This window comes from Canis lupus, chromosome 36, assembly GCF_003254725.2.
Source record: "Canis lupus dingo isolate Sandy chromosome 36, ASM325472v2, whole genome shotgun sequence".
Classification (NCBI taxonomy): Eukaryota; Metazoa; Chordata; class Mammalia; order Carnivora; family Canidae; genus Canis; species Canis lupus.
Genome location: NC_064278.1, coordinates 13,837,866 through 13,865,004, shown reverse-complemented (window position 1 = coordinate 13,865,004; position 27,139 = coordinate 13,837,866). Strand labels below are relative to the sequence as shown.

The 27,139-nt window shown below is 41.8% G+C and overlaps 1 protein-coding gene across 11 annotated transcripts in view; it reads right to left on the bottom strand.

Moving 5' to 3' along the window:
- Positions 1–12,404: 12,404 nt before the first annotated feature.
- The window catches only part of NOSTRIN (nitric oxide synthase trafficking), a 56,144-nt gene continuing 41,409 nt past the window's right edge, over positions 12,405–27,139 (bottom strand). For 10 of the 11 annotated variants that reach the window (XM_049106262.1, XM_049106260.1, XM_025460070.3 and 7 more), the window contains 8 exons: positions 26,001–26,099; positions 25,780–25,905; positions 21,402–21,510; positions 20,432–20,520; positions 17,544–17,669; positions 16,535–16,649; positions 15,361–15,450; positions 12,405–12,624 (listed from right to left, as the gene is read on the bottom strand). In XM_049106262.1, the coding sequence (XP_048962219.1) occupies positions 12,488–12,624; positions 15,361–15,450; positions 16,535–16,649; positions 17,544–17,669; positions 20,432–20,520; positions 21,402–21,510; positions 25,780–25,905; positions 26,001–26,099 (891 nt within the window). In that variant the 3' untranslated portion in view covers positions 12,405–12,487. The other variant, XM_049106261.1, reaches the window with a different exon arrangement.

Here is a 27,139-nt window from a genome sequence, read left to right as displayed (position 1 = left end):
CCAAGACTACATGGTTTCACTGGTAAATTCTACCAAACATTAAAAAAATATTGAAACATTTATTAAAATATTTATTAGAATCTTACAAATAATGAAATACACATTCAAAGTCATTCTATAAGCCAGTATCACCCCAATACCAAAGCAGGGTAAAAACAATACAAGAACAAAAAGGTCTAATTTGTCCCAGATAAGTATTGCTATTCTGGTTTCCTCTGAATATCCATTTGCATGATATATGTTTCTCCATCCCCTCATTTTCAATCTGCAGATGTCTTTAGGTCTAAAATACGTCTCTTGTAGGCGGCATATAGATGACTTTGTTTTGTTTTTATCCACTCTGACACCCTTTGTCTTTTAATTGGAGCATTTAGTCCATTTACAAAATAATTATTGATAGATACGTATTTATTCCCATTTTATTACTTGTTTCTGGAGATTTTCTCTGATCCTTTCTTGTCTTCATCACTTTTGGTCTCTCCCTTGCACTCACAGTCCCCTTTAATATTCCTGCAGGGCTGACTTAGTGGTCATGAACTCATTTAGTTTTTGTCTGGGAAACTATCTCCTTCTATTCTGAATGATGGCCTTGCTGGATAGAGTGTTCTTGGCTGCAGATTTTCCCATTCATCACTTCGAATGTATCATGCTGCTCTCTTCTGGCTTGCCAAGTTTCTGTTAAGAAATGTCCAGTTAGCTTTATGGATTTCCCTTACAAGTTAAAGATTTCTATTGTCTTGCTGCCATTTTTTTTTTTTTTTAGATTTTATTTTTTTATTTATTTGACAGAAAAACACAAGCAGGGGGAGTGGCAGGCAAAGGGAGAGGGAGAAGCAGTCTCCCCACTGAGCAGAGAGAGCCCACTGCAGGGCTTCAACCCAGGACCCTGGGATCATGACCTGAACCAAAGGCAGCTGCTCAACCAACTGAGCCACCCAGGCATCCCTATTGCTGCTTTTAAGATTTTTTTCTTTATCATTAAATTTTGAAGATTTAATGAGAATATGTCTAGGTGTTGGCTTGCTTTTGTTGATTTTCATGGGAATTCTCTGTGCCTCCTGGATATGGATGCCTGTTTCCTCCCCAGATTAGAGAGGTTTTCTACTATTATTTCTTGAAATACGTTTTCTGCCCCCCTTTCCTTCTCTTCTTCTGGGGCTCCTATAATATAAATTTATTACATTTGATTGAGTCACTAAATTACCGAAGTCTATTCTTGTGTTGCATAATTCTTCTTTCTTTTGTTCAGCTTCATTATTTCCCATTATTTTGTCCTCTAGGCCACAGATTCATTCCTCTGCTTCTTCCAGCCTGCTGTTCATTGCATCAAGCCTGTTTCCAATCTCATTTATTGCATTCTTCATCTCTGATTCTTTTTAAAACTCTTTTATTTCTGTGGTAAGGGTATCATTGATGTCTTCTATTTTTCTCTCAGGCCCAGTGAGTATCCTTATGATTTAAATTCTCCATCAGCACGTTACTTATACTTATTTCACTTAGATCTCTGGCTGTGACCTTATCTTGTTCTTTCCTTTGGGATAACCTTTTCCATCTTGGCATTTTGTCTAAGTCTCTGCCTTCTTTTCTATGCTAGAAAAGCCAGTTATGTCTCCTGCTCCTGAAAGTAATGGCTTTATGAAGAAGAAGTCACGTAGTGCCCAGAGCCTGGCACTTTACAGGGTGTCTCCGGTATATGCTACATGCACTCTGCTGTTGTGTTTTGGCTGCTCTGTCCTCAGGCCAGTGGTCTGCAGAGGTTCTCCTTGACTGCTGTGGGCAGTGTTTGATCCCTGGCCTGAATGTGGTGAACTTTAACTAGGTGTGCTCTAGTCTGCTTGTGAAATGAGACCTGACACTAATGCCACCAGAACTGAGGCCTTACGGAACTCTCTGGACAGGGGATTTTGTGTGGGCATAGGTTTGTGCTAGTCTTCTGGAGGAGCAGCCTACCACACTGGGACGGAGACAAGCTTGTCTGAGAGGGTAGTCCCACTAGAGCATGGGGTGAGGTGGGGGACTTAGTATAAGCAAGTTAGTGTCCAGAATAACCTGCTTCTCTCAGGTGGCTCTGTGTTTATGCTGAGGAGTAGAGCAGGGAAATGGCATCAGTCAGCTCCCTTGTTCCTAGAAAAGCATCTAAGGCTTGTGCTTAAGAAAGTCCTATCCCATTTTACCACGGGCTTGGCCCAAGGTAGTATTTTAACAGTGGCAGTATAATGAGCAAAAATACAGTTTTCCTAAGCAGATCTTCACATTTGGCCTTATTTCTTTTGATATAATGACATTTAAATAAATACATAAAATCACATCAAAACTCAATTTCAGTTTTTGTGGACCTAGCTTGATTTGGAGCTCAAATTATATTAGCAGGATCCATTGCTTAGCTGTTTTTCTGGGTTAAGGCCCTACAGGGTAGACGCCAGCAATTTCAAGCTTGTCCCAATCCCTGAACTAATCACTGGTGATCACAGGGTAAATAAAGTACATACTTTGGATTAGACTAGCTCCCTGCTGAAACCCAGGTGTGGAGGCAGATTGACCTCAACAACAGAGCCAAGTAGGAATGTTATAGTTCTCTAAGGGAGAAATTAGATATTTCACATTAAAAAAAAAAAAAAAGCAGATGACTACTACAGTGAGCATATATTTACTGAATTCCCTACCTAAAATACATCTATAAGGAATAAACAACAAACTTGAAAGATCTTTATTCACTGAAACTAGAACTACAAACTCTTTTTTTTTAAGACTTTATTTATTTATTTGACAGAGAGAGAGCACACAAGAGAGGTCAGAGAGAGGCTCAGGCAGAGGGTGAGGGAGAAGCAGGCTGGCTCCCTGCAGAGCAGGGAGCCCAATGAGAGGCTTGATCCCAGGACTCTGGGATCATGACCTGAGCTGATAGCTGACACCTGACTGACTGAGCCACCCAGGCGCCTCTCATACCACAAACTCTTGATGATATAGTATTTTGAACCACACAGTGGAGAGGACATTGACCTGGCTCACCTTGGCAAGAAACTCTGGAGGATTCCTTTCACCTGAAAGTTATAGAAATGAAGATTGGGGATGAGAGAAGAAATGAGTTCTACTTAAGGCCCTTTTCTCTTCAAGGGCAGCCATGCTTCATTTCTAACTGGGGTGGAGGTAGGGCAAGATCCAGGGAACAAGACCAGGTATCAGGAAAGTCCCCAAAGGACAGTGTAGGAACTAGCTTTACTCCTGGGATCCAAAGAAAGATGTACAAAGAAAAGTTCACTATCATAACAAAACAAAGAGCCTTAAGCCATGGAACTTTAGAGTGATTTGTTTTCTCAGCTGGGAAGTTGATTCATTCTAAAATTGGAATTGGTTAGGACTGGCCACCTTAGAATAATAGTGATTACTTTTTAAAAACCTTTATGCCCTCAGTACTGTTCTAAGCCCTTTACATATATCTACTCATTTATATTTCCTCATTAACCTGTGAGGTAGATCCTAACCATAACCTTGCTCTACAGATAAGGAATCCAAGGTACCAAAAGTTTAAGCAACCTCAGGTCACACAGCTGGTAAGCTTTAGAGCTGGATTTCATATACAGGTGGAAGTCTGGCACCTAATCCATGAGCCTCACCTGGACAGCACCTTATGCATTTCTGTGCTGTATTGCAGGGAAAGTATGTGAAGACAAATTCTTAACAAAGATTCTAAACAACTTTGAACTTCAATAATATAACTTAGCTTTTGTGCTTCTATAGAAGTATAATGATTAAGAGGAAAAAAGTAAGCTGTCTTAAAGGAAAAGAATATATTTTGTCTAGATGTTTAGGAGATAGCTTCACTAAAATGACAAAGCAGCCTCACATTTCAAGGAAACAATGAGCAGAGTACATGGCCTTTGGGAGCTGGATGGCTCCCTGAGAGCAGTCTCTAGGCCTGTGGACTACAGTCATCAACCCAGGTCATTATGGAAATGTCAGAGGGAGGACTGTTGACTAATGCAGAAGTCTTTATCTGTTCAAACATAAAGATTTTCATTTTTGAGGGCCACTGTGTGCCAACCAGGAATATTCTGGAACTGATATTAATTATATCAGTTAATTAATTAATTTAATTTTTTAAATTAAAAATATATGCACAAGCAGTAAAGTTGATTGAAATGGAATCCAAATATATTTACTGAATTCCCTACCTAAAATACATCTATAAGGAATAAACAACAAACTTGAAAGATCTTTATTCACTGAAACTAGAACTACAAACTCTTTTTTTTTTTTAAGACTTTATTTATTTGACAGAGAGCACACAAGAGAGGTCAGAGAGAGGGTCAGGCAGAGGGTGAGGGATCAATCAACTTCAGTAAAGTTGATTGAAATGGAATCCAAAAGGAGTACTAATCTAGTCCACATTTTTTAATAAAATGAACAAATGAGATCTTTAAAAGTTAAATTCATTTACTAAATTGTTTAAGAAAAGGAATTGGCGGGGATCCCGGGGATCTCTCGGTGCATGGAGCCTGCTTCTCCCTCTGCCTATGTCTCTGCCTCTCTCTCTCTCTCTGTGACTATCATAAATAAATAAAAAAATAAAAAATAAAAAAATAAAAAAAATATTAAAAAAAAAAGAAAAGGAATTGGCACAAAATCTGCTAGAATGTTCTAATGGATTAAAAATTTCAGTTTCCCACCTAAGGAGGATTACAAAGTATTTTCTTCCAATTCAGAACATTCCTGTACGGAGACAATTAGTTCTGTTTTGATTCGTGTACCGTGACAGTGAATTGCCTATTTTGCTATCACCTAGCATAGTGTCTGGCACATAGTAGAAGCTTAATAAATATCTGTTAATGTTGAACACATTGTGCAGATTCAATAGAAAATTTAATAGGAAATCAAAATTATACCTCTGAAAAAGAGCTGACTTGTTCAACAATACCTGCAGGTGTGTTGCTGCTATGTTCAGTCATTTTTAGATGGTAAAGATGGCTCTACAGGGTTTTCCTCTTTTATTTTTTTTAAAGATTTTATTTATTTATTCATGACAGACACAGAAAGAGAGAGAGGCAGAGACACAGGCTGAGGAAGAAGCAGGCTCCGTGCAGGGAGCCGGACGTGGGACTCGATCCCGGGTCTCCAGGATCAGGCCCTGGGCTGAAGGTGGCACTAAACCACTGGGCCACTGGGGCTGCCCGTTTTCCCTTTTTTAAAAGATCAATTTATTTATCTTAGAGAGAGAATGAGAATGGGCAAGTGTGGGGAGGGACAGGGGAACAGAGAGAGAGAATCTTCAAGCAGACTCCCCACTGAGTCCAGAGCCTGACACCGGGCTTGATCCCAGGACCCTGAGATCATAACCTGAGCCAAAATCAAGAGTCAGACACTTAACCACCCAAGCCACCCAGGTGCCCCTGCGACCGGCAATTCTTGACTTAATGACGAGCTAATAGAGAACAAGATTCTTTCTGAATAAAGATAAGGGTTTTATCTAAGTAGAAATAGTCTACTTTTTAAGTAAACTGGAGGAAATATAAGCTATTTAAAATAATCTCCTTTCTTGGTATCGTTAAATATGTCATGGTGAGAAGTATAAACAACGTACAACACGGTATGACATGAAGAATGTTTAGACTTTAGACACATTATTCCTTTCTCTTAGCAACTAGCTGGAAGCAGCTGAGGATAAGGCCTTTAACTGGAAAGACAAGATATTTGAGACTCAAATAAATGTGGTCTGTGTAATGGTAAATCTTGAATACTCTAACTTGTTTTGTAAAAAGTTCCATTTTCCAGGATCAGAATGGTATTGTGGAAAAATCTGAGAATTAAGATGTGGTCCGGTCTACGGGACATGACCTTAGGCAAGTCATTTAACCTCTTTGAGCATCCGCCATCCTGTACTATGAGCAGTTTCCCAAACTTGCCAGTTTACTTTCTGTTGATCAGGCCAAGGAAGTTCGCTTCTCTTCTAGGTTAATTAAAAGTAATTACCATGAATGTTTGTTAATGTTATGTTTTTTCTGCATATTTATAGCTTTTCATCTTCTGTAAACATGGTGATGTATATCAATAGATTGTTTTAAAATGTTGAATCAACCCTGCCTTCCTGGAATAAATCCAGTTTAGCCATAATATGCAATTCTTTTTTTTTAAATAGCATAAGATTCCGTGAATATTCTGTTTTAAATGTTTATATGTATAGCCAAAAAAATAAGATTGGCTTATAATTTTCCTTTATATGTTAACTTTGGTTTTGGCATCAAGTTATCCTAGGTCCTAGACCCTTGAAAATAGTTCAGGTGTGTTCCTTTTTCCTATTTCCTTAAAAAGCCTGAATGATATTATCTGTTTTTGAACTCACATAAAACTATCTGGGCCTGTGCTTTCTTTGTAGGATTTTTTTTAACTACTCATTGAACTTCTTTTAGTAATTAAATTATTGAGTTATTCTATTTCTTGAGTGAGTTTTGATAATGCATGTTTTTTGAGAAATTTGTCTTTTGGGCTTGCTTTCTTTGCAAATGAATTGGTGTAAAGTTTTCGATAATATATGGTTAGCTTTTTGGATATCAGCTACAGCTGTAGGCTGTCCACTTTTTCCTTATAAATAACATTATTATTTATGCTTTTTTCTCTTAATCTTGCAGAGGTTTGCTTAATTTATGAATCCTTTCAAAGAACCAAAAGATAGCTTTGTTCAGTATTTTATTTTGCTCTATATTTCATTAACTTTTGCTGTTTACTTTCATTTCTTTCCTTTCTTTGGGTTGATTCTGCTGTTGTTTTAATAAATCCATAGTTAGGATGCTTCGTTCATTAATTTTAGCCTTTCTACCTTTCCATATAGCATTTTTTAAGCTGCTTTCCTAGAACTACAGGTTGTAATATGTAGTAGCTTTCTTATTTTTTATTTGTAATATTTTCTCATTTCCATTAAGATTTCTTCGTTGACCATGGGTTATTTAGACGTTTATGTGTGCGTTTTGTGTGTGCACACATACATGTGCTTATGTGCATGTAGGTGCACATATGTATGTGTTCTCCAAATGCAAGTGGTTTTTAAATTATCCTTTTCTTAATGATTTCTAACTTGTATCGTGGTCAGACAATTCTAGAGACTTGCTCTGTGGCCTAGTGCATGGTCAATTGTTGTACGTGTGTATTTTCCAGTGGTTAGGTGTGGTGCCTTCTTTCTCAGCTTCCGGTGGCTCTCCTCACCTTTTTCATTTGCCTAAGTGCTCCTCAGCTTTCCCCGACCTCCTCCATCCTGATTAATGCCCCTCCTAAATGTTCTCATAACCCTCTCGATGTGCCCCCGTTATAGAATTTATCACATTGTATTGTGTTTGTTAACTGTTGTGTCTCCCTCACCAAAGTGAGACTGAGGGTTCTTTGAGGGAAAGGACTTATTGTTAAGACCTAGTATTTAAGTGCCAGATCTATAATATTCCAGGCACTCTGTACAGTAACTTCTTCTTACCTTTTCAAATTCAGCTGAAAGACCCTACTCTTGACAACGGTGATGTGAGAAGGCTGGACTATTCGGCCCCACAGAAACCATATGTAAACTGGCAAATTATTAAAATGACCATTTCAGGATAAGCAACAACCATTTCAAAGGCAAGGAACAACCTGGGAAATGTTTATTCATGAAAACCTGCTAATGAATTGGATGAGAATGGCGAATTCATAGTCAACAAGCACATGGAAAGATGATCAGCATCATTAATCACTGGGGAAATGCTAATTAGAACTACAGTGAAATTAAAATACACCTGCTAGAATGGCTATAATTTAAAAGAGTGATATTATCAAGTACAGACAAGGGGATGCAGCCTCTGGAATTCTCATACATTGCTGGTGGAAATGCAAAATAAAATAGCTACTTTGGACAACAATTTGTAGATTGTTTTTAAAGTTAAATACACAGTTAACAATTCTACTTCTAGATATCTACCCAAAAGACATGAAAACATTTCCCCCCAAAATTTGCTCATGAATGTTTGTAAAAACATTATTCATATGACCAACAAAATGTTGTAGTTGCCCCCTTATCCATGGGGATATGTTCCAAGACCCCCAGTGGATGCCAAAATTGTATGTAGTACCACACCCATGATAAAGTTAAATTTCTAAATTAGGCGTAGTAAGAGATTAACAAAATAATAATAGAATAATCATAACAACATCTATAATGAAAGTTCTGTGAATGAAAGTTACAGTCTTTCTCTCTCAAAATATCTTACTGTGTTGTACTCACCTTCTTGTGATGATGTGAGGTGGTAACATGTCTGCGTGATGAGATGAAATTAGGTGAATCACATCGGCATTGGTGGCGTGGTGTTAGGTCACTATTGACCTTCCGATCACAGGTTAGGAGGAGGTTTATCTATCCGCTTCCAGACCATGGTTGGTGGAGTAGAGAGTACAGAAGAATGGAATGTGAGGGAAGAGCTGTTTGCTTCTCATTCTCTAGTATCAAGAGAGGCCCCATACCAGGCTTTCCTTTGCCAATGAGATTATCAAGTGAGTGGCTGAGAAAGAGGAAGGAGTCTCTTGGGAGAGAGTGTAATGTAGAGTCCAAAGTATTCCTTTTCCCCTGGACCATGGTCAACATGAGAAAGAAGAAGAAAACGGGCCTGTAGGTAGAGCAGCCCCTGCAAGGGAGAAAGACTTCTTCGACAGCGTCCCCAACACCACTCATCTTTAAAAACTTATTAGATCAGGAGCACCTGGGTGGCTCAGTGGTTGAGCATCTGCCTTTGGCTCAGGTCATGATCCCAGTGTCCTGGGATCAAGCCCTGCATCAAGCTCCCCGCAGGGAGCCTGCTTCTCCCTCTGCCTGTGTCTCTGCCTCTGTGTGTCTGTCATGAATAAATAAATAAAAATTTTAAAAATAAATAAATAAAAACTTACTGGATCAAAGGAGTTTTGATGTTTTGGGGTTTTTTGTTTGTTTTTGTTTTAGAGCTGACTCCCTGGGGATATGGTATTTCTCCTTCAACAGTGCTCCTTCCCTGGAGAGTCTTCTGTAGTTTAGACAACTATTCTCAGGATTCACTCGAGTGAGCAGTGGTTCTCAAACTTAAACTTGAGTTACAATCACCTGGAGCGCCTGCTAAGCCACAGATGGCTGCATTCCTGACGGAGTGTGAAGTGGGAGCTGAAAATCTGCATTTCTAACTTAGTCCAGGGTTCCATCAATGCTGCTGGTTCCAGCACCGCACCGGAGATTGCGTGGAGTAAGCTTTCAGTCTTTTGCCCCAGTGTCAGAAAAACTCAAGTTACAAACCAGTGAAACTGAGATGAGCCACGCATTTGCCACGGCAAACCCCAGTCCCTCCTAGGCACTCCCTGGTGCAACTCCCTTTGTGTCCTCAGCTCTCCATGTGAGCCCTCAGCTGTGACACCGAGGCCTCTCTCCGGCCAGTTGAGCTTGCTTCCTCTCCCAGGTCAGCCTCTCCTTATCCCACAGTTCCTCTGAGAAAGAGTGTTTCCCTGGAATTCTGGGCAAGTCTCTTTAATCCAGTCCCAGGCCAAAGCTGCTTTCCTCCTATTCCCAGGCCCCCAGGGGAGGTGGCCACTGGGCTCTCCCCCGCAGGCAGATCCCCCAGCTGCAGGCATCCACGTGCATCAGCTCAGTGCGATCTGGGCTCCCACCTGCATGAGCACAGCCTGGCTCCCCGGCTTGCTGATCTCTCATCCCTGGTGCTGCCCCATGGAAGGCGTGGGACCCGGCCCCCGCTCTGGATCGCAGCTTGCTGGAATCTCTGACACTGTCCATGCAGCCCCATCCTTGTAGCTCCACTCCCTCTACAAAGGGTTCCTGCTCTTCCCTTCCCTTCCACCCTGGTCCAAGTTCAAGTACCACCTGATCTTGACCCCCCCACCCCCCACCCCCAAGCCCATCTTCCCAGGGTTATCCACTCTTCCTGTGTAACACTACAAAGGACAATAGGACATGTCATTTGATTCTAACACACTTTTCTTGTTCTAAGTCCGGCTGATTACCCGCCAAAGCCATCAAGACTCTTGGGGAGGAGGGGGCTTTTTTGGAGAGAGGAACAAAGTTACACTATACTCAAAGTACTTATCAGTGAAAGCCGTATGATACTATGCAATAAAATTTACTTTACCCCAAACTGGATATTATATTACTTTTTGATAGATCAAAAGGCACTTTAAATGATTAACGGGGTTTTATTATAAGTGTTAATTATTATGGGTAATTGAAAATGAAAAAAACGAAATTAATAGATCTTTCTGGTTGATAGTATGATGGATATATCAGCTTGTATTCTATTAGAAAGAAGATAAAGTACAATAACGCCTTCTGATGTTTTCAGTGAAAATCTGGCTCAGACCTCCACTGCTTATATTTCAGGCTGTCACTGTTGCTAAAAATTTTCCTGACATATGGAACTGGATAGTGGAGTATAATTATGCAAGCCCAATTAAGAGTTTAAAAGTATTAATATTAAAAGTTATTTTATTCTCTGTGGAAGATCTGTGTACATCATTAATCTTCACAATCTTAAATTTTTATCGAAATGTAAAGGATACCATTCCCACTTGTCCCATCAGAAAATTCTTGCCCTACTAAAAAGATATTCAGCAAGTCTATCCTACCCAACTATATTCGTACATATACTTTGACATTATTTCCTTGAACATTAAAAATTATATGTCACGGATGCAAAAAGAAGTTGCAGCAATGTTACAAAACGGAAAAGCCATTTATATTTTCACAGCGTAAAATGGATTTACGAAAGTAGAGGGGCATCTTTCTTTGAAAATTGCTTCCAATGAGTTTCAGGGCCCAGCCACCATTATCATCACTTTTTCTATACAAATGATCCGTTGTAGGCTGCAGTCAATTTCTACGCAATTTTTTATACATCAAGGCTTAATGGAAAGAAGGAAGATGAAGAGGAAATATAAATTCAAATTTTCTGTTCATGGTCTAATGGCCTATTATTCAGCCAACTTTCTACATGTAGAAAGCCTTCATTAGTACACCATTAAGGATGACATTAAAACTTCTGATCTGTTCTTCTAGGCTGTAAGTTATGTCTCACATAACAAATTTTACTCGAGCTCCTTCAGGTCTGGTATCTCTATCTATAAATACCTCTATGTGTTCATTATATCCTGCTATAGGAGTGTAATGGCACAGAGTATAAAAAATATATGTACCTTGGCTTGAAAAACTCCTTTTTGAAAGTGTGAAATTTAATAAATAAATAAAAAAAAAAGAGGTAGGTGGCACAAGAGTAATGGAATGGATTTTAATTACTCTAATGTCACACTATTTGGCACAAGAGTAAACATGCCTGGATGCTTCTATCAACACTTTAACCCTCCATTCAGCTGAGTGTGATCTCCAGGATGATTTAGGTCATTATCTGATAGATGCTGCTTGCACCACTTCTCTCCATTCTAAAATGTTCTCCTTTGGGAAAAATCTGAAAGGTACACTCTCTAGTCTCAATCTTTTCCCATTAAAGGGCATTTGGGGAAACAGCATGACACTGCTTCTAAGTATTCCATTTTAACAGTAAATGTTGGTTTCTAGAACTTTCTAACCAGAGAGACTCATTAGCATGTAAGGTTCCTCTCACTAAGAAATCGCTTAGGGTATTCCTTTCATAATGACCTACTAGGGAAGTGCACATTTCTTATCTCGAAATTGGTATATGAAGTTTCCGAATGGACAAGGGTGCAAGAGATTTCAGGCACTATCTCCTTCCTAACCATTTCCTATCCACTTTGCTCTTGCTCTCAGATCCTGAGCCCTCACTTGCTCACCCCTGACCTTACTTCTACGAGCAGTTCTGGTTGTGCGTAGGTGATAAATAAGAAGCCACTGCCTTGGAAGATTATTGTTGGCTCAGGATGAAACTCCGTTCCACACTGAGCTCCTCCGCCCAGTCTCGAGATCTCTCATCTACCATGCCCTCATCTGATCATAGGGACTCTTGGCCTCGGCTCTCGATCCTTTATTGTCCCTCTCCTAACCTGGGTCTATCTCCCTGGGGTCTTACCTGGCAGGCTCTGCTGAGCTCTTCATCTCCGGTTCTTCCTCACCTCCCAGGCCCTTCTGGGCACCCCCCTGACCCCCGGCCCAGGCCTGCTCTGGCCTGTTGCCACACAACCCAGTGGAAAAGGACATCAACGTTCTCACCTCTGTTGTGCCCCCAGAAAACTACGTGAGTTCAGGCAAGGGGCTGAAGGATCTGAACTCTGCCTCTCTCCCTGTGTGACACCAGGGGCTGTGTCGGGGCATCTCTAGGGTCTCTTAGGAGTTGAAACTCTAGTTGCCGCAGGGCCTCTTTCCTGCCTCCCTGTGCTCTCCATCTTCTGACTCTGTTTCAAGCAAACACCCGGGAGTGCAAAGTGCCGTGACGCGCAGGTAAGACTCCATGATGTACTGTAAAGGTGACAGCATTTATCTTTATTTTCAGTGCACTGTACGGGTTACTGAGGGGGGCGGTATGGTCGGACTCTTGTCTCAGGCCTGGGTGGCCGGGCTCCCGGCATCCCAAGGGAGCTCCTCCACGTAAGCAGCAGGAAAATGGCCCCTTTTTCCGTTCACAGATCCAAACCACCATCCTTCTTCTTGCTTCCTGTATATAGTCACAATGTCGCCTGTGAAAATGCACATTTAGTTAGACAAACGGGGCCCTGTCATTTAAGCACATCCCAGGGACGCCCGGGTGGCCCAGTGGTTGAGCGTCTGCCTTTGGCCCAGGGCCTGATCCTGGAGACCCGGGATCGAGGCCCACGTCGTGCTCCCTGCATGGAGCCTGCTTCTCCCTCTGCCTGGGTCTCTGCCTCTCTCTCTCCCTCTGTGTCTCTCATGAATAGACTGGCAAGCCAGTTTTAAGGAGATGCTGTGTTCAAGGACTTACTTGGCGGCACTCTCTGCACGCGATCCAGATGAAGCAAAATGTACTGACCACCTCAGTAGAGGCAGGCGGAATGCAGAGAATAAGGTAATGGGGCAACCAACTTGTGGCATGAGGTAGTTTCATTAAAAACAGAATCCTGTTTCCCCCTCGCGCCGGATGGCTTACTCTGGATACAGCCTGGCTTGTTAGCAAACTCTTTCTCGGTGTCTGTGTTTTAAGGGTTTCTCATGTTTGTGGCCGAGATAGTCCGGTAGGGTGACTATTATGAGTATGTCTCAGCTACCAGACTTTTCTTTAGCTCAAGACAGCTTCTCTCCATTACATGTGCCAGTTTTACAGTCCAAAGTTCCAATGCACAGCTTTGCACAGGATCATAACTCTCCATTCAATGACTTAGATAACTCGAATCAAATATTGATTTGAAGACCCTACTTTTTAAAGCAATGATTCAAATCCATAGAATTCCTAAGAAACACGCGGCCCTTCTCTAATTCTCTTTCAAAAAATACTATTATGATATTAATAACCCTAACGCTTAACCTGCTGCCCCAAATCCTCTGGCTAAGTCCTTCTCTTGTAAAAAAAAAAGTTCTTTCCCTCCGGCTGCTGCCTGCACATCAAAGCAGAAACTTCCTCGCGTTCCTTCAGGATCCAACAGCTCTTTTATCTTGAGCATCCTTCTGAGGTAACTTTTCGATCTTTCTTTCTTTCATTCTCCTCCCCAGTTATTTTCTTTCTCAGGCAAAGGAGACTGTCCACCCTCCTTCTTTCTCCTCTTACTCATAAGTCACTTTTTAGTCTTACAGGAGATCATTCTCAGCCTAAGGTCTACTCCAATGAGTCCTCTCAGGTCAGCAGATCTCAGGTCAGCATGTTGACACAGCCTACTGATAGGAATTCAAACAAATAATTTTAAGTCTTGTTGCCAGCTTCCCGAAGTCTCCAATGGCTCCTTACTTACAGAACCCACTTATATTATAAAGTATAAGTAGACTTTGCTGCCAACAGAGAACTGAAGACAAAGAAGAGAATCAATTTATTGTGTAACTACGTAACTCAAACTCAGGCCCTCGGGTCTAGGTGGCATCTGGGAAATGCGTTTTTTATTCACAAAGAAAGTGGGAATACAACACTTCTCTTACTCACTTACTGCTGCAGGTAACCCTAGGATGACATCATGAGGAACAAGGTGACTTCCGGAACACTTCCAACTTTTAAATAAGGGCAACGTTGATTTAAGATGAATGGAGGACAGGGTTTATTTTCTATTTCCTTTTCTCTTATCTTTATTTATTTCTGAGCTAGAAGGAAAAGTAGTTGCTGGAAGAAATCTGACTGGCAAACTGAAAAGGAAGTACCCATTAACCGATAGCAAATATGTGGTGTCCCTGTTGTACAGCTGCAAAATGCACCATGACTTCCTGTTGGCTCTGGGTGCCACTCCTGCTCGTAGGTAATGAGCTCTTTCCCACAAACACAACTCTTTCTCACTAACCTTTTGACTTCCGGATCTCTGCCTTAGCTCTAACATCCAAACATGGTTGCTAAGTGGACACACAAAGAAAGTTGAGGCTAGTGACTTTCTTATTTAATGTTGAGGTCTACACTAACCATGACAGCGTACCCTTCCATGTTCAACAAAAATCTGTGGTACAGGGGGTCATTTCCTAGATTGGTCATAAAACACTTTTCTGAGAGGCAAGTGGGAGAAACATTAAGCTGGGAGTCCTCTGACCCTGCTTCTAGGACTCACGCTTAGCCTAAGCCATGAAAGGAAACCATTTCACATTCCTGTGTGTTCAGCTTTCTGAAAAAGAAAAAGGTGGGGCTACCTTTCTAATAACTTTCCATTCCTGACACTCTACCCCAGGTTACCACTGTGATAAGAAGCATGACTCTGGGTTTCTGAGTTCAAAGCCTGCACTATCACTTCCTGCAACTTCAGCCAAAGTGCTTAACCTTTCTATGCCTCAGTCTCCTCAACAATAAAATGGGGATAAACAATAAAACCTGCCCCCCCAAAGGGCTTTTATGAACATTAAATGGGGCAATGTGTTGGGATGCCTGGGTGGCTCAGTGGTTGCGCGTCTGCCTTCAGCCCAGGGTGTGATCCTGGAGTCTCAGGATCGAGTCCCACATCAGGCTCCCTGCGAGCAGCCTGCTTTTCCCTCTGCCTATATCTCTGACTCTCTGTGTCTCTCATGAATAAATAAATAAAATCTTTAAAAAAAAATAAATGGGGCAATGTGCTTGCAGCAATGTCTAGCACTTAGTAAGATTCGAATGAATGTTAGCTATTTTTATTGTGTAACTTTTATCTTCGATGAGCCTTATCTTTATAAGGATGATTATAAACCTGAGATGATTTGATGTTGTAGTCGCTTGTAAGGCTGTCATAACAAAGACAGAGTTTTATTCAAGTGAAAGATCTCAGCATGGTAAGGCAATCAAACTATTTGAAAATGATTCTTACCTTTCTCCAAGTTTAATTCATCATCTTGTCTGGCTTGAAAAGAATATAAAGCCTTGCAAAGACCACTGCCAATCTGGACCACACCGGAGGCTGAAAGTTGGATCCAGTTATAATTACTAACGCTGCATCAGTAGGCAAGATGAACATGACGGGAAGCTCTTGAGTTATTTAACAATGTGGTGCCCAGCCTAAATATACTGACATCTTCTCAAAAGGAAAATTTATAATTTCATGTAATATTCATTCGTTGGTGTAGGAACCATTTGTGACATACTACTATGTGTAAGGACCAGGTATATTATATAATCAAAAACTATATGATAATGTGGAAAATAATAAGTCTGGAGAAAAAAATAATAAAGATGATAATTTAAAACTGTTTCCCACATGAACTTCTTTATCAACATCAGTTAGCTAATATATGTGGTAGTTGAGGCATATTTTGGAAAACACACACCAGTTTTGCCATTCAGGTATAGTTAGGGGCCACTTAGAACCCATGCTTGTTTCCATCACCCTACGGTTCTGATGGAACTGTTTCTTAAACAATGTGATGATGATTATTTCCTACACCATGTGGACCATTATGTCCCATTCTGTGTTTTCTGGAAATTCTTTTTGCCAATTTCTCATCAAGAAACTCAAGAATGAAGGTTAAGGAAACTATAGTTAAGCAAGGGACAATGACACGTGGGGTGTGTGTGTGTGTGTGTGTGTGTGTGTTGAAAGGTGGGTGTAGGTTGGCAAATGGCTAAGGTCAGGGGGATGAATAAAAAGAGTAGGTAGGTCTTAGGATCACCATGTTTCTCGCAGAAAGGACAGGATTTCCATGGAAGTTTGGAAGAGGCTGTGGAAATAGAGCTTCTCACCATGGTTCAGAGGTGAATGTACAGACAACAAATTGCAGACTGTCTGAATAACATGGATGCCAGTCACCTAGGGGACCTTCCCATATCATACATTTTCCCCCCAACCCTCCGCTTTTTGACTCATTCCCACATTTTGGATTCCATCTGCACAGAAAGCTACAAATGCTAACAAATTAATCATTCCTAACTGAAATGCAAATTTCTTTGAGCTGATATATGCCCATGTGACTGTGAAAATAAAATGTAAATGTCACAATGCACTTTACCCATAGAACCCAGCCCCGTCATTGTGGGTATGGGATTACCTGTTGATGAAGAACTTGGGAGTCTCTGCCCCCCAGAAGATATTTTGCTCACAACGTTCTCTAATCTCTTCATCAGAAAAGGCCGGGATATTTTTACATAACTATGTGTCTGTTGCTGTTTAGTTAAAAAAAAAAAAAAAAGTCATTTTAACAGTCCCATCATCCAAAGTATTTGCGAGAAGTAACTCTTCTGCAACTGTTTTCCTCAGGAATTTGTTTTTTAATTTTTGGGAGGAGAGTCTATCTAAACTCTACTATAAATCTTTCTTGTTTCTGAAGCCATAATCTTTTCAGAATTAGACAATTACCGTATTTTATAGCCTGTGTTTGCAATCCTGACCTACAACTCAAGGTCAAATAATAACATTCATAGCTTTACTTCCTCAAATTCAACTTTAATTGGCTTTCATGCAAGTGAAATTGCTATGACTGTCTAAATGATTGAGATGGTTTTAGAGTTGAGTCTCATGGAAAGAAAACCATCCCTTTATCACAAGATGGTGACAGCTCCCTCTTCTGACAGGAAACGGAGAAGAGCTGCAAGCAGGAGCTACCCCTGTGTATTCACGTGCTCATCATCAGTTCCTCTAGTGTATCACCGGCAAAAATACACAGGTGTGAAGTTTTTAAATTGTACTCACGCTTTACCCGTCTCGTATACTATGTTAAATGGATGGGACTACTGCATATCACAAAATCTTACAATTTAGGTCTGTATGAAATTTTACTTTACAAGCATATTCAAAGAATAAAGGTATGAGGAGGAAGACGGAATGCAATGTGTTATGAGCTCCTCATATTTAGTCTACCAAGAATGTATTCATTTGTGATTAGCTCTTGTTACTGCACTCGAAAGGAATACAAATAAGTTTATCTTAAAATGCCACAGTTGGGATTTGGATATATGGCACACATGGTTCAGAATAGCTTTTTCTTGCCCTGGTACTACTTGAAGCCACTCCATATAACAAGCCCAGTCAAGAAATTATGAACAATCTTAAATTTTTACCTTTTCTTTCCACCTGAAGATGGAGTTACTACAGGGATGGCTGGGCTGAGGTCTTTGCTCAAGTTCTGCTAACACCGATGCCAGTTTGTAGGAGTTTGCTTGCAAAAGATCTAGTTTCAGATTGGTCTGTGGATACATCATTTGGCCATGTGAGTAAATTTCAAGAAAATGAAGCACAACTGGGCAGGTAACGGGATATCAGGATAACTTCCAAGGTGACAAGGAGGTCTAGAAAGGTACACATTCAACTCATGCAGACAGGTGCAGAAAATGCTAAAGAGAACAAAAAGTGGAGTCTTTAAGCAGCTTAAAGGGAAGCCTTAGTTGTGGAGTGCCCCTTATTCTGTACTCTTCTAAACACAAACTGGAAACCTAGACAGATCAGTGTTCTGTGGCAACAAACAGCATTTCTCAATTTTCTGTTGAGGAGTGAGAAAGGGAATAGTTAAGTGTTGATTATAGAAGGCAGGCTTTTGAGGGCTTCGAAGAGAGGCAGTTGAACATAGTGCCCAGCACTGTGAACATAACCAAACTGGTACTAAATAGGATCAAACTAAAATGGTGTGAGGTGGGCTTTGTTGCTGTTGCTGCTGATGTCACTGTTTTTCTTAAAAAGGTGAGGTCTTACATTACCCAAAACGTTTGTAGTTAACACTTCTGCAAACTGGAAACAATATTCTGAGGTATTTGGGTGTAAAAATAAATGAAGCTAAAGATACACTCCTAGTTCTCAATTTGACCTCCTATTCCCCATTTGATCTTGTGCTAGAAACTTCATAATAGCTTCTTTTTCAAGCTGTGTTCAGTCCGGGTAAATCAAATAATGGAATCTAAACAATGGAAGGGATCTACTTATCCCATCTCTTCCTCACCATTATTTCTTCCTTTTCCACACCTCCAGCATGGGGATTCCTGACCCTAAGAGCCCTGCTGAGGGCCACAACCATAGACTGAACATCTCTGATCAATGGGGAACGATCCACTGCATCATGGGGTGGGCTTACCTAAGATGATGAAATCAAAACCCACCGCAGACCGTCCACCATTAGACCTGGTCTGCACTGGAGGCCGTCATGGGGCAAGTCTCCTTCTCGTCTATGTGATACGCTCCTTCCCATACCTGAAGACACTGTCTACTCTAGATACATGCCATTTCTGCAAAAATTTCTCACAGAACATGCCTTACCAACATTCTTGCTTTAAATATGGCACTCGAAGGACCAAGAGACAATGAATTAGGAAGAATTTCAATGAAACAGAGTTTCCTCCTACAAGAAACCTTCCCTGGGTAACACAAAGTCTACCCGTAGTTGCCCTCCACCAGATGCAGGGTGTGTAATAACTGAGTTACATGCGTGTTTGGCATCCACTACTTGAAGGTTCATGTTGGCTCCAATCACAAACACCATGGGTTCAGGGGTCAGACCCTCTCCGACCTTGCACCCTCTGCTGTGTGAATCAGGCCAGAGTGTTCCCAGATGATCCCAAGACGTGTTCTATGCTGGTAATGACAAAATGCTATGCCAGAACCACCAAAGAAATCAACTTAGAACCTGACACCATCATAAAATGCTCCATATATGACATTATTTTGGTAAATATTATTTGCATAGACCATGTAAACCAAACATTTCACACCGTCACAGAAAATGTCCGACTGCCCTGTAATTTCATACGAACTGCCGCCATGTTGTTAGGCCTCTGTTCCCAAGTGAACAGAATTCAGGCCTTTCTTTTCACGAAGATTGTTAGGTTTGTTTTTACAACGGCTCCCTCACTAAAGGAGGCCTCTGCTGAAAAATAGATTAAACTGTACCTGGCTATATTGGCCTCCTTTCCTCCAAAGAACTAGTGGAATTGCCTGTTTGGACACAACTATTAGGTACCTGCTCTCGCAAGAGAATTGGTTAGGCTACAGTCAAGGTATGAACAGCTGGCCCAGCTTCCCGTGTCCTTCAAAACATTGCTAAAGTTTTTTTGTCTCTTCCTGAATTCTTCTCAGGTATGAATCCCAGTCAACTTCCCCCTCTCTCTAATCACAGCAGAAGACCTATATCTAGCCACACACAGCACCTGTTTGTTTTTGTTCCTGTATAAAATCCACAGGCCTTTGCTGACCTTTCACGGTGGCTTCCTCTGGAGCATTGTCCACTGCTCCCCCCCGTGGGACTGCTGTGGTCCAGGTGCTCAGCAAACAGGCCCAGAGGTGCCTCTCCCTGACCTCTCCTGACAGTACCCCCCTCCCCTCAAAACCACCCCAGCCTCTAAACTTTTTTTCCCCTTTTCTCAAGTTTTTGCCACACACCCCAGACTACCCTCTTCCTCCTGTGGCCACAGTTTTCTTTTGTCCTGTTACTTTCAGAGGCTCCTAAAAGGAGGGGGATAAATGAACAATGGACTCTTAATAGCAGGATTTCAGCTCTCCTCTGTGCACGGCGCTGGCACTGTCTAACTCACACTGTATCCCCACAACAACCCTTGGGGGTAGGTACCGAGAAAACTAAAGTTGCCCAAGTCCCTGTAAACGGCAGGGTGAGATCCAAATACCGGCCTTCCCGAATGCAGGCTCTATGCTTTTGATCACTTTTCTTAACCGGGTTAAAGTACACAGGGTTTCCAGACCTGCATGGAATTATTCTATTTTGGGGAATTCTATTTCAGGCACAATTGGTTTCCTGGAAGGAGACTAAAGCAAACATTTCTAAGTACAATTTTTCCAGATCCCTCAAACTGCTCGTCAAGGAGGCAACTATAGAAGCTCTGACCAGATTGTTCTGTATCATGAGAAAAGAAAAGCAAGCAGAGGTCAAATGGGCCCAGAAAACAAGCATTCTAAAAATAACTCTTTCATCATTAAATCTAGGAAAGTGGACTCTGCAAATATTTACCTCATCCATCAAGGCTGCTGTGATTTTTTGGCTCTCTGCATCTGGGAAGGTGGAGTCCTTGGAGTAGGATTTCAGCATCCGTTCCAGGCCTGACAATGAAATCATCCTCTCAGTCACCGCTGTCCATCCTGTCCTGGAGGGACACAGCTGAGAGGGGGCATGTGCTGGGGGAGCCTGAGCCCAGAAGGGACACCGAGAGGATACCCCAATGGCTGACGCTCTTTCTCTTTATCATTGTTCCCGACTTTTACTGAAGGGGTGGCCTGTACCTTCGTTTAATGAAAGTTGAGAAATTCTGGTGCTTATAAAATCTTGATTCCCATTTTTCAAGATGAGCTTTCGAATCCTCCTTATGGACCCAGTCCATGGTCGATTCCCCAAACCATCACAGTGTTAGACTCTCCCTCACTACAGAATTTATGTTTCTAAACATTTCACTCTCTTGGATTTCCTATCAGGGATTACATTTCAATGCTTTGTTCCAGTCCATGTAAAATAAGCTCTACATATCAGAATCACAAGCACAGGGTTGTTTTTATTTTCCATATCACTCCAGATCTGCTTCCCATTCTGACATCCCTAACTCATTTAGAAGGATAGCTTCAAAAGGAGTAAACAAGAAAACCAAAGGCTGTGTGCAAAGGAGGTTTACCATATTTTAAGCCAAATGAGCTGTCCCTCATTCCAGCCAATTTCAGATACACGGCAAAATGCTATTATTTCTGGAAATGGAGACATAGTGCTTGCATAGCTCTCTCAAATGGACCAAAATGTCATTTTCAATCTGTTTGCACTCCCCTTTCTCCTTTCTCCTTTTTCTTTATTCACACAAATTAGGTTTGATATATGAGTCTTTAAAATTAAGTGATCCCTGCCCCAGTTAGCAAAAATGGAATCACCCGAACTCTGAATGAAACCTCTAAGTAGAATACTTTCCCTTATCAGGCCATTCATAGATATAATTACACACCTTCCCGGTCTCTTAAGGCTTTTTCGATATCTTTTTGCAGTCTCAACAGTTTTGATTTCAGTGAAGACTCTTGTCGCTCTTTATTCATTGCATTGTTGCGATCTTCTTCCTTGAGGAGAAAAAAAATGCTTAACAATTTAAGGAGAAAAAGTAAGGTTTGCTATTCCTAGTTGCACTGAGTTTTCACTGACAGCTGTTTTAGTAGTAACTTGAGGGAAGAAAAAAAGTAAAGTCAGGAAAACCTTTGGTTTTATACAGATTGCTCTATCTGTTCCAGACCCGCTTAATAGGAGAACATCTTGTCCATAACTTGTAAGTACCCAGCTGAGCACTTTCTTTAGTAGAACACATCCTTGTTGGAGAAAGTCTTATTATAGTTATTTCATAGTTTCTTGATAAGTAAATCTATTGGTTGGATACTTTATGGTTTTATCTTGATTCAAGTTAGAGTTCTTTATTTTTTTTAAAGATTTTATTTAATAATTCATAAGAGACATGCAAAGAGAGACTGAGACCTAGGCAGAGGGAGAAGCAGGCTCCCCGCAGTAAGCCTGATATGGGATTCGATCCCAGGACCCCAGGATCACACCCTGAACTGAAGGCAGATGCTCAACCATGGAGCCACCCAGGTGCCTCTAGTTAGAGTTCTTTCAAGGTCCAGATGTGGCCTCATGTGTTTGTCTGGAACTTGGAATGGAACAAATGTTCATCGTGTTCTGTTCTGGATTAGCTGGCCATTGAGGACACATGAGCTCTTTCCAGAATGCATCTATAAGTTAGTCAGGCCTTGAGCATAACATTCAGACTCCTAGCCTTTCAAGGCCACGTTCATTCATGAGTGGCACAGACAGGAGTGCCTGATTCAGCTGGGGCCAGGACATGAAGGTTTCCAGGGGGCTGGGAGACCAAACCAGAATTTTTCGGTCAGGGGTAAGGAGAGCAGAAGGTTCACTGAGTAGGAGAAGTGGTGCAGCAAAGGGCAGAGGGAGAACTGCAGGATAGGTACCGGGAAAAATAAAGGCCAGTTGCTTGAATAATCACAGTGGAAGGAAAAGTCATCTTAGTAGGTTAGGCCAGATTTTCAGGCTGACGTAGGGATCTTATCTATGAAATGTGAGAAACTGTTAACAATATCCGAGCTTTCACATACATAATTTCAAGGGTCGAATGAAAAAAAAATGAGGATGTCAGGGTTGGGTGGGGAGGTGACTGACTGTGAGTGTAGTAGACAGACAAGGAGCCCCTGGAGAAAGAGGGGACACTGACGACTGGAGACAGAAGTAGAGGAGTCAGGACTCTGCTGATACAGAAGGAGAAAAACTAGGATCCTGAAAGCTGAGGGAGAGATTAGCTTTAGATCCACCGCCCTGAAGAAGGGGAAGCGTGAGGAATTAGGGCAGAGCCAATAGCCTTTATGGGAATAATTAAGGTATAGATTAAAATATTTTATTTACACATTGCGAATTACATATTATAAAAGTTGACATCTAAGAGCACCTGGGTGGCTCAGGGGTTGAGTGTCGGCCTTCGGCTCAGGGATCAGGGTATGATCCCGGGTTCCTGGGATCAAGTACCACATTGGGCTCCCTGAAGGGAGCCTGCTTCTCCCTCTGAGTATGTCTCTTTCTCTCTCTCTGTGTCTCTTATGAATAAATAAATAAAATCTTTTAATAAAATAAAAGTCAGTATCTTTATTACATGTGATCCTTGCAACTTTATGATATTGGTTTTATTTTCCCCATTTTCACTGTGACACTCCGAAAAATACATGAAGACCCAAATGAACCAGTTTGAAACCCAGGTCCTCTGAATCCCAGGTCTCTTCCCAATCTGCTACTGCACAGGCCCGGGCCCCTGGGGGCCGGCAGCCCCCACACCAGCCCCGGCTGACCTGCAGGCTGCCTAACTCCAGCCCTCAGGCCATCCTTGCTGGAGAAATGCCCATCATAATCCAGCTCTGGCTCCGTGCCAGGCCCAGACTGCATCTGGGTTGTTTGGGGAGACCTATTGTTTACAGATGTATTTCCAGAAGGGCATCACTACTGGCACAACTCTATACTGCTATCCTGTAAGTTTCTTAAATTCATCCTTCTCTTCCAAAGATTTTCAAAAGATCAGTAGTGAAGGTGGCATATGAAACTGCAGATACAATCTCCTTTATGGTAACATCACGAGTATTTTCACACTGGCCACCAGCCCCTCGGTATCTGCACTCGGATTGTTCTTCTGTTTTACCCTCATCCATGTACATTTCTTGGCAACCAGATGTAAACCAGTCTACACTTATTGCCAATGTTTACAAAGTCAGATTTGGGGCGTGTTTTGCTTTGAGGATATTAAGGAAATTCCATTTACCCATTTGGAGATACAGTCCATTCTTTCAGACAACAGATACACAGTCATCAGCTCCAGAGCACCGATGTTCCACAGAAACCAAAAACTCCCATGGGCATGTCAATTCAAGATAAACTGTCATGGTTGCCTCCTTACATTTCACTAGAAGCCTCGTCAAATTTTCAAGGAGAATGATCCCTATTTTACTGACAGGTTAGTCAATAGGGGCACTTTCATAAAAAAGTAACAAACAAATTTTATTGGACATTTTTCCCATCTCAGGGGTCACCTACACTATTTGGAAGGGGGGGGGAAGAAGAGCACTTTCCCTGTGTAATCAAATCTTCTTTTCCACTCCCATTGCTACCTTGCTTCTACTTCAAACACACATTGCTAATTAGCTTCACATTTGCCAGAGGAGGAAAAAAGATTTTTTTTTTTAAAGAATTAGGCCTTTTTTAAGATGTTATTTATTTATTCAAGAGAGACACAGAGACAAGCAGAGACACAGGCAGAGGGAGAAGCAGGCTTCATGCGGGGAGTCTGATGAGAGACTCAGTCCCAGGACCCCGGGATCACACCCTGAGCTGAAGGCAGATGCTCAACCACGGAGCCACCCAGTGCCCCAGAAAAAAAGATTTAATTAAAGAACTAGGTGGCCACTTACTGCTGTTTGGAGGGTGGGGAAGGGAGAGCTGGGCAGGAGCCACTGCTGTGTCTAATCTAATTGCCTTTCCTTCTCCTTCATCTCTTGTTCCCTGAGCAGGATCCCTGGGATGTTGACTTCAGCTACACTTTTAAGCCTATAGGAGGCCGTGACCAATAGGCTAGTTCTCCGGACTGGGGGGAGAAGGGGGAATGAACCCTCCCAATCTGGACCTCCAAAGTCTGGATGAAATACAGCAGAGGAATCCTTCCTGCAGATTGTGGTAATTAATGAGCAGCTCCTAGAACACTACAATTAAGACTAACAAGAGGGGAGCAGAGGACAATCTTTGAGGCGTGGCCCAAGAAGACAAAGAATTTCCCCCAGATGTCAAAGGAGTGAGATGCCTGGGTTATGACCAGGAACACGGATTGGTTTTTAGCATGTTCCATATAATAGTAGAATCACCCAAATGCCTTGAAAATAAGCTTCTGTAAGAGGGTGTGAGGTTTTCAAAGGCAAGGATCATGAAGAACATTGATAATGATTCCCACCTTCAAGGAGTCTTCCTTTCGTTTGATCCCCTCTACTTACACTTACTGACTTGTCCTCACACTGTAGGGCTGCACTTATGGACCGGGTTCTAACAAATAGAATACGAAGAGATGTCACTTCTGAGGTCAGTTCGAAAGACTACAGTTCCATCTTGGACGCTCTAGCTCCGTCTCTTTTGATCACTAGTTTCTGGGGGAAGCAGGCTGGCCTATTGTGAACTCCCTGTGGAGGAAGAGCCCCGCATGGCAAGGAGCTAGTATCTGCAGCCAGCGTTTCAGCAGGGACCGGAGGCCTGCCATCAGCCACATGAATGAGTTCGGAAGCAGGCTGTCTCCCAGGAGAGCCCTGACACATCCGCACTCCTGGCTGACACCTCGGTGGCAGCCTTGTGAGGGACTCAGAGGCACCCAGGGAAGCCACACTTGGAATCCTGACCCACAGAGACTGTGAGATAGTAAGTGCTTGTTTTAACCTGTTAAGTTTGGGTGTAATTGTTATGCAGCAGTAGACAACCAAGAGGATATACAGTGATTATTTATATTTATAGGTCATGAAACATGCCTGTCTGGCATTGCTCTAGAAGACCAAGCATAACGATTCAGTCTAGAATCCCTTTGGACTTTCTTCCCTTCTAGAGAACACCAGAGACATATTCCTATTCCCTAGTTTGTAAACCACATGCTGTTTCTTTTTTTTTTATTTATACAGACTATGAAAAAAATCTATTTTCATTACAAAACAAGATATCTCCTTTACAATTGCTCTCAATTTTCTTCCAAATGCATCCCTCAGAATATTACTAAGGTTCCCCATCAGTGGAATTTTCTTCCACCCCATACTTACAAAGTAATCTGTTAATAGGAACTCAGATTTATTTTCTGTGGACGAAACTGCAGTTTCTTCCATGAGAGCCTGGATATCTTTTTCAACATCTATCTTGCTGATGGCACAGTGAATCTGCGTGTGGCACTGCAATGCCAAGAAAGCATAACAAGGTTACTAGAGAAAGTTTCCTGTGAGTTCTTACCATGCTTATCAGAAATAGAGAAATCCGTACTACTCACCGTGGTCAGGGTTTGGCCAAAAACAGAAATATGTTGAGTGTACTGGTTTAAGTTATTGTACAAAAGTTTAATTCTTTCCTTCTCCAGCTCCAGGATGCTCTGAAAAGGTCGGAAAAACCACATAAGATTTACCAGTTGTGGAAAACTAAAGTCACCCACCCAAGCACTGACATGCCCCAAGTCTGAGTGAAGTGTCATGTTAGTGCCTTTCGATTATGTCATACCCAAGATGTCCAGGCCAGGAATGTGATTTGGTACGTGTCGTGTTTGTCTTTATTTAGGGTTGGTCTAACTCACAAAATTTCCCCAGGCTGTTTTGTCCCAAAAGACATATAGGCTGATGTTATGTGTTACCTGGCTTTCACAAGGAAAGGGGAGGAAAGAAATCATTTGAAAAGCTCCTCTGGGTTCTAGGGAAGGAGCACAATGCCCAGTAAAAGCCATGTCTACGTCTTAGAAATGCATTCAGATCCTAAATATTTTTAGAATTGTTTGTGGAGCATACAAAGCATTCTGCTAGTCTCTGCCAGGGAAAGATGATGAACTGCAAAATCTCTGCTTAAGGAAACTATTTGACAAGAGGAGAACCCCAAAGTCTGATCAACTCATAATCCTAGCCTAAAATTAGGCCTGGGGGATCAAAGACCACTGCATGAAGGTGGGAACATAACCTCTCCACTTGGTGTGAAATGATTAAAATTCCACTCTCAGAGTTTCACAACTTGTACCTAGGAAGGTAAGTAAGAAAGTGAGGGATGTCACATTTCCCATGTTACTCATTGACATTTTAGAAAAAGTTAGTTATTCGACTTCACCACTCTTTGCTAGCTGAGCTGCTGACTGGTTATTTTGAGGGTATGCGGGGAAATTCAGCAGTGTGTGAAAGGGTTGGGCCAAGGGGCATTCCTAGGCCAAGTAGGGGTGGTGGGAGGCTGCTGGGTACGTGATCAGAGGACTTCGGGCTTTAACAGAGATGGCAGGTGTCCAAGGCAACATGCTTTCCATCCCATTTTTGTAAGGACAAGGCCCGGGCATTCTTCCTTCATCCAGGCTGGTTGCTCTCATCATGCCTGCCATCCCACCCAATTCCATGTCACACAATAGAGAGGACTCAGCTATACTTTTTCATGAAGAAGGCT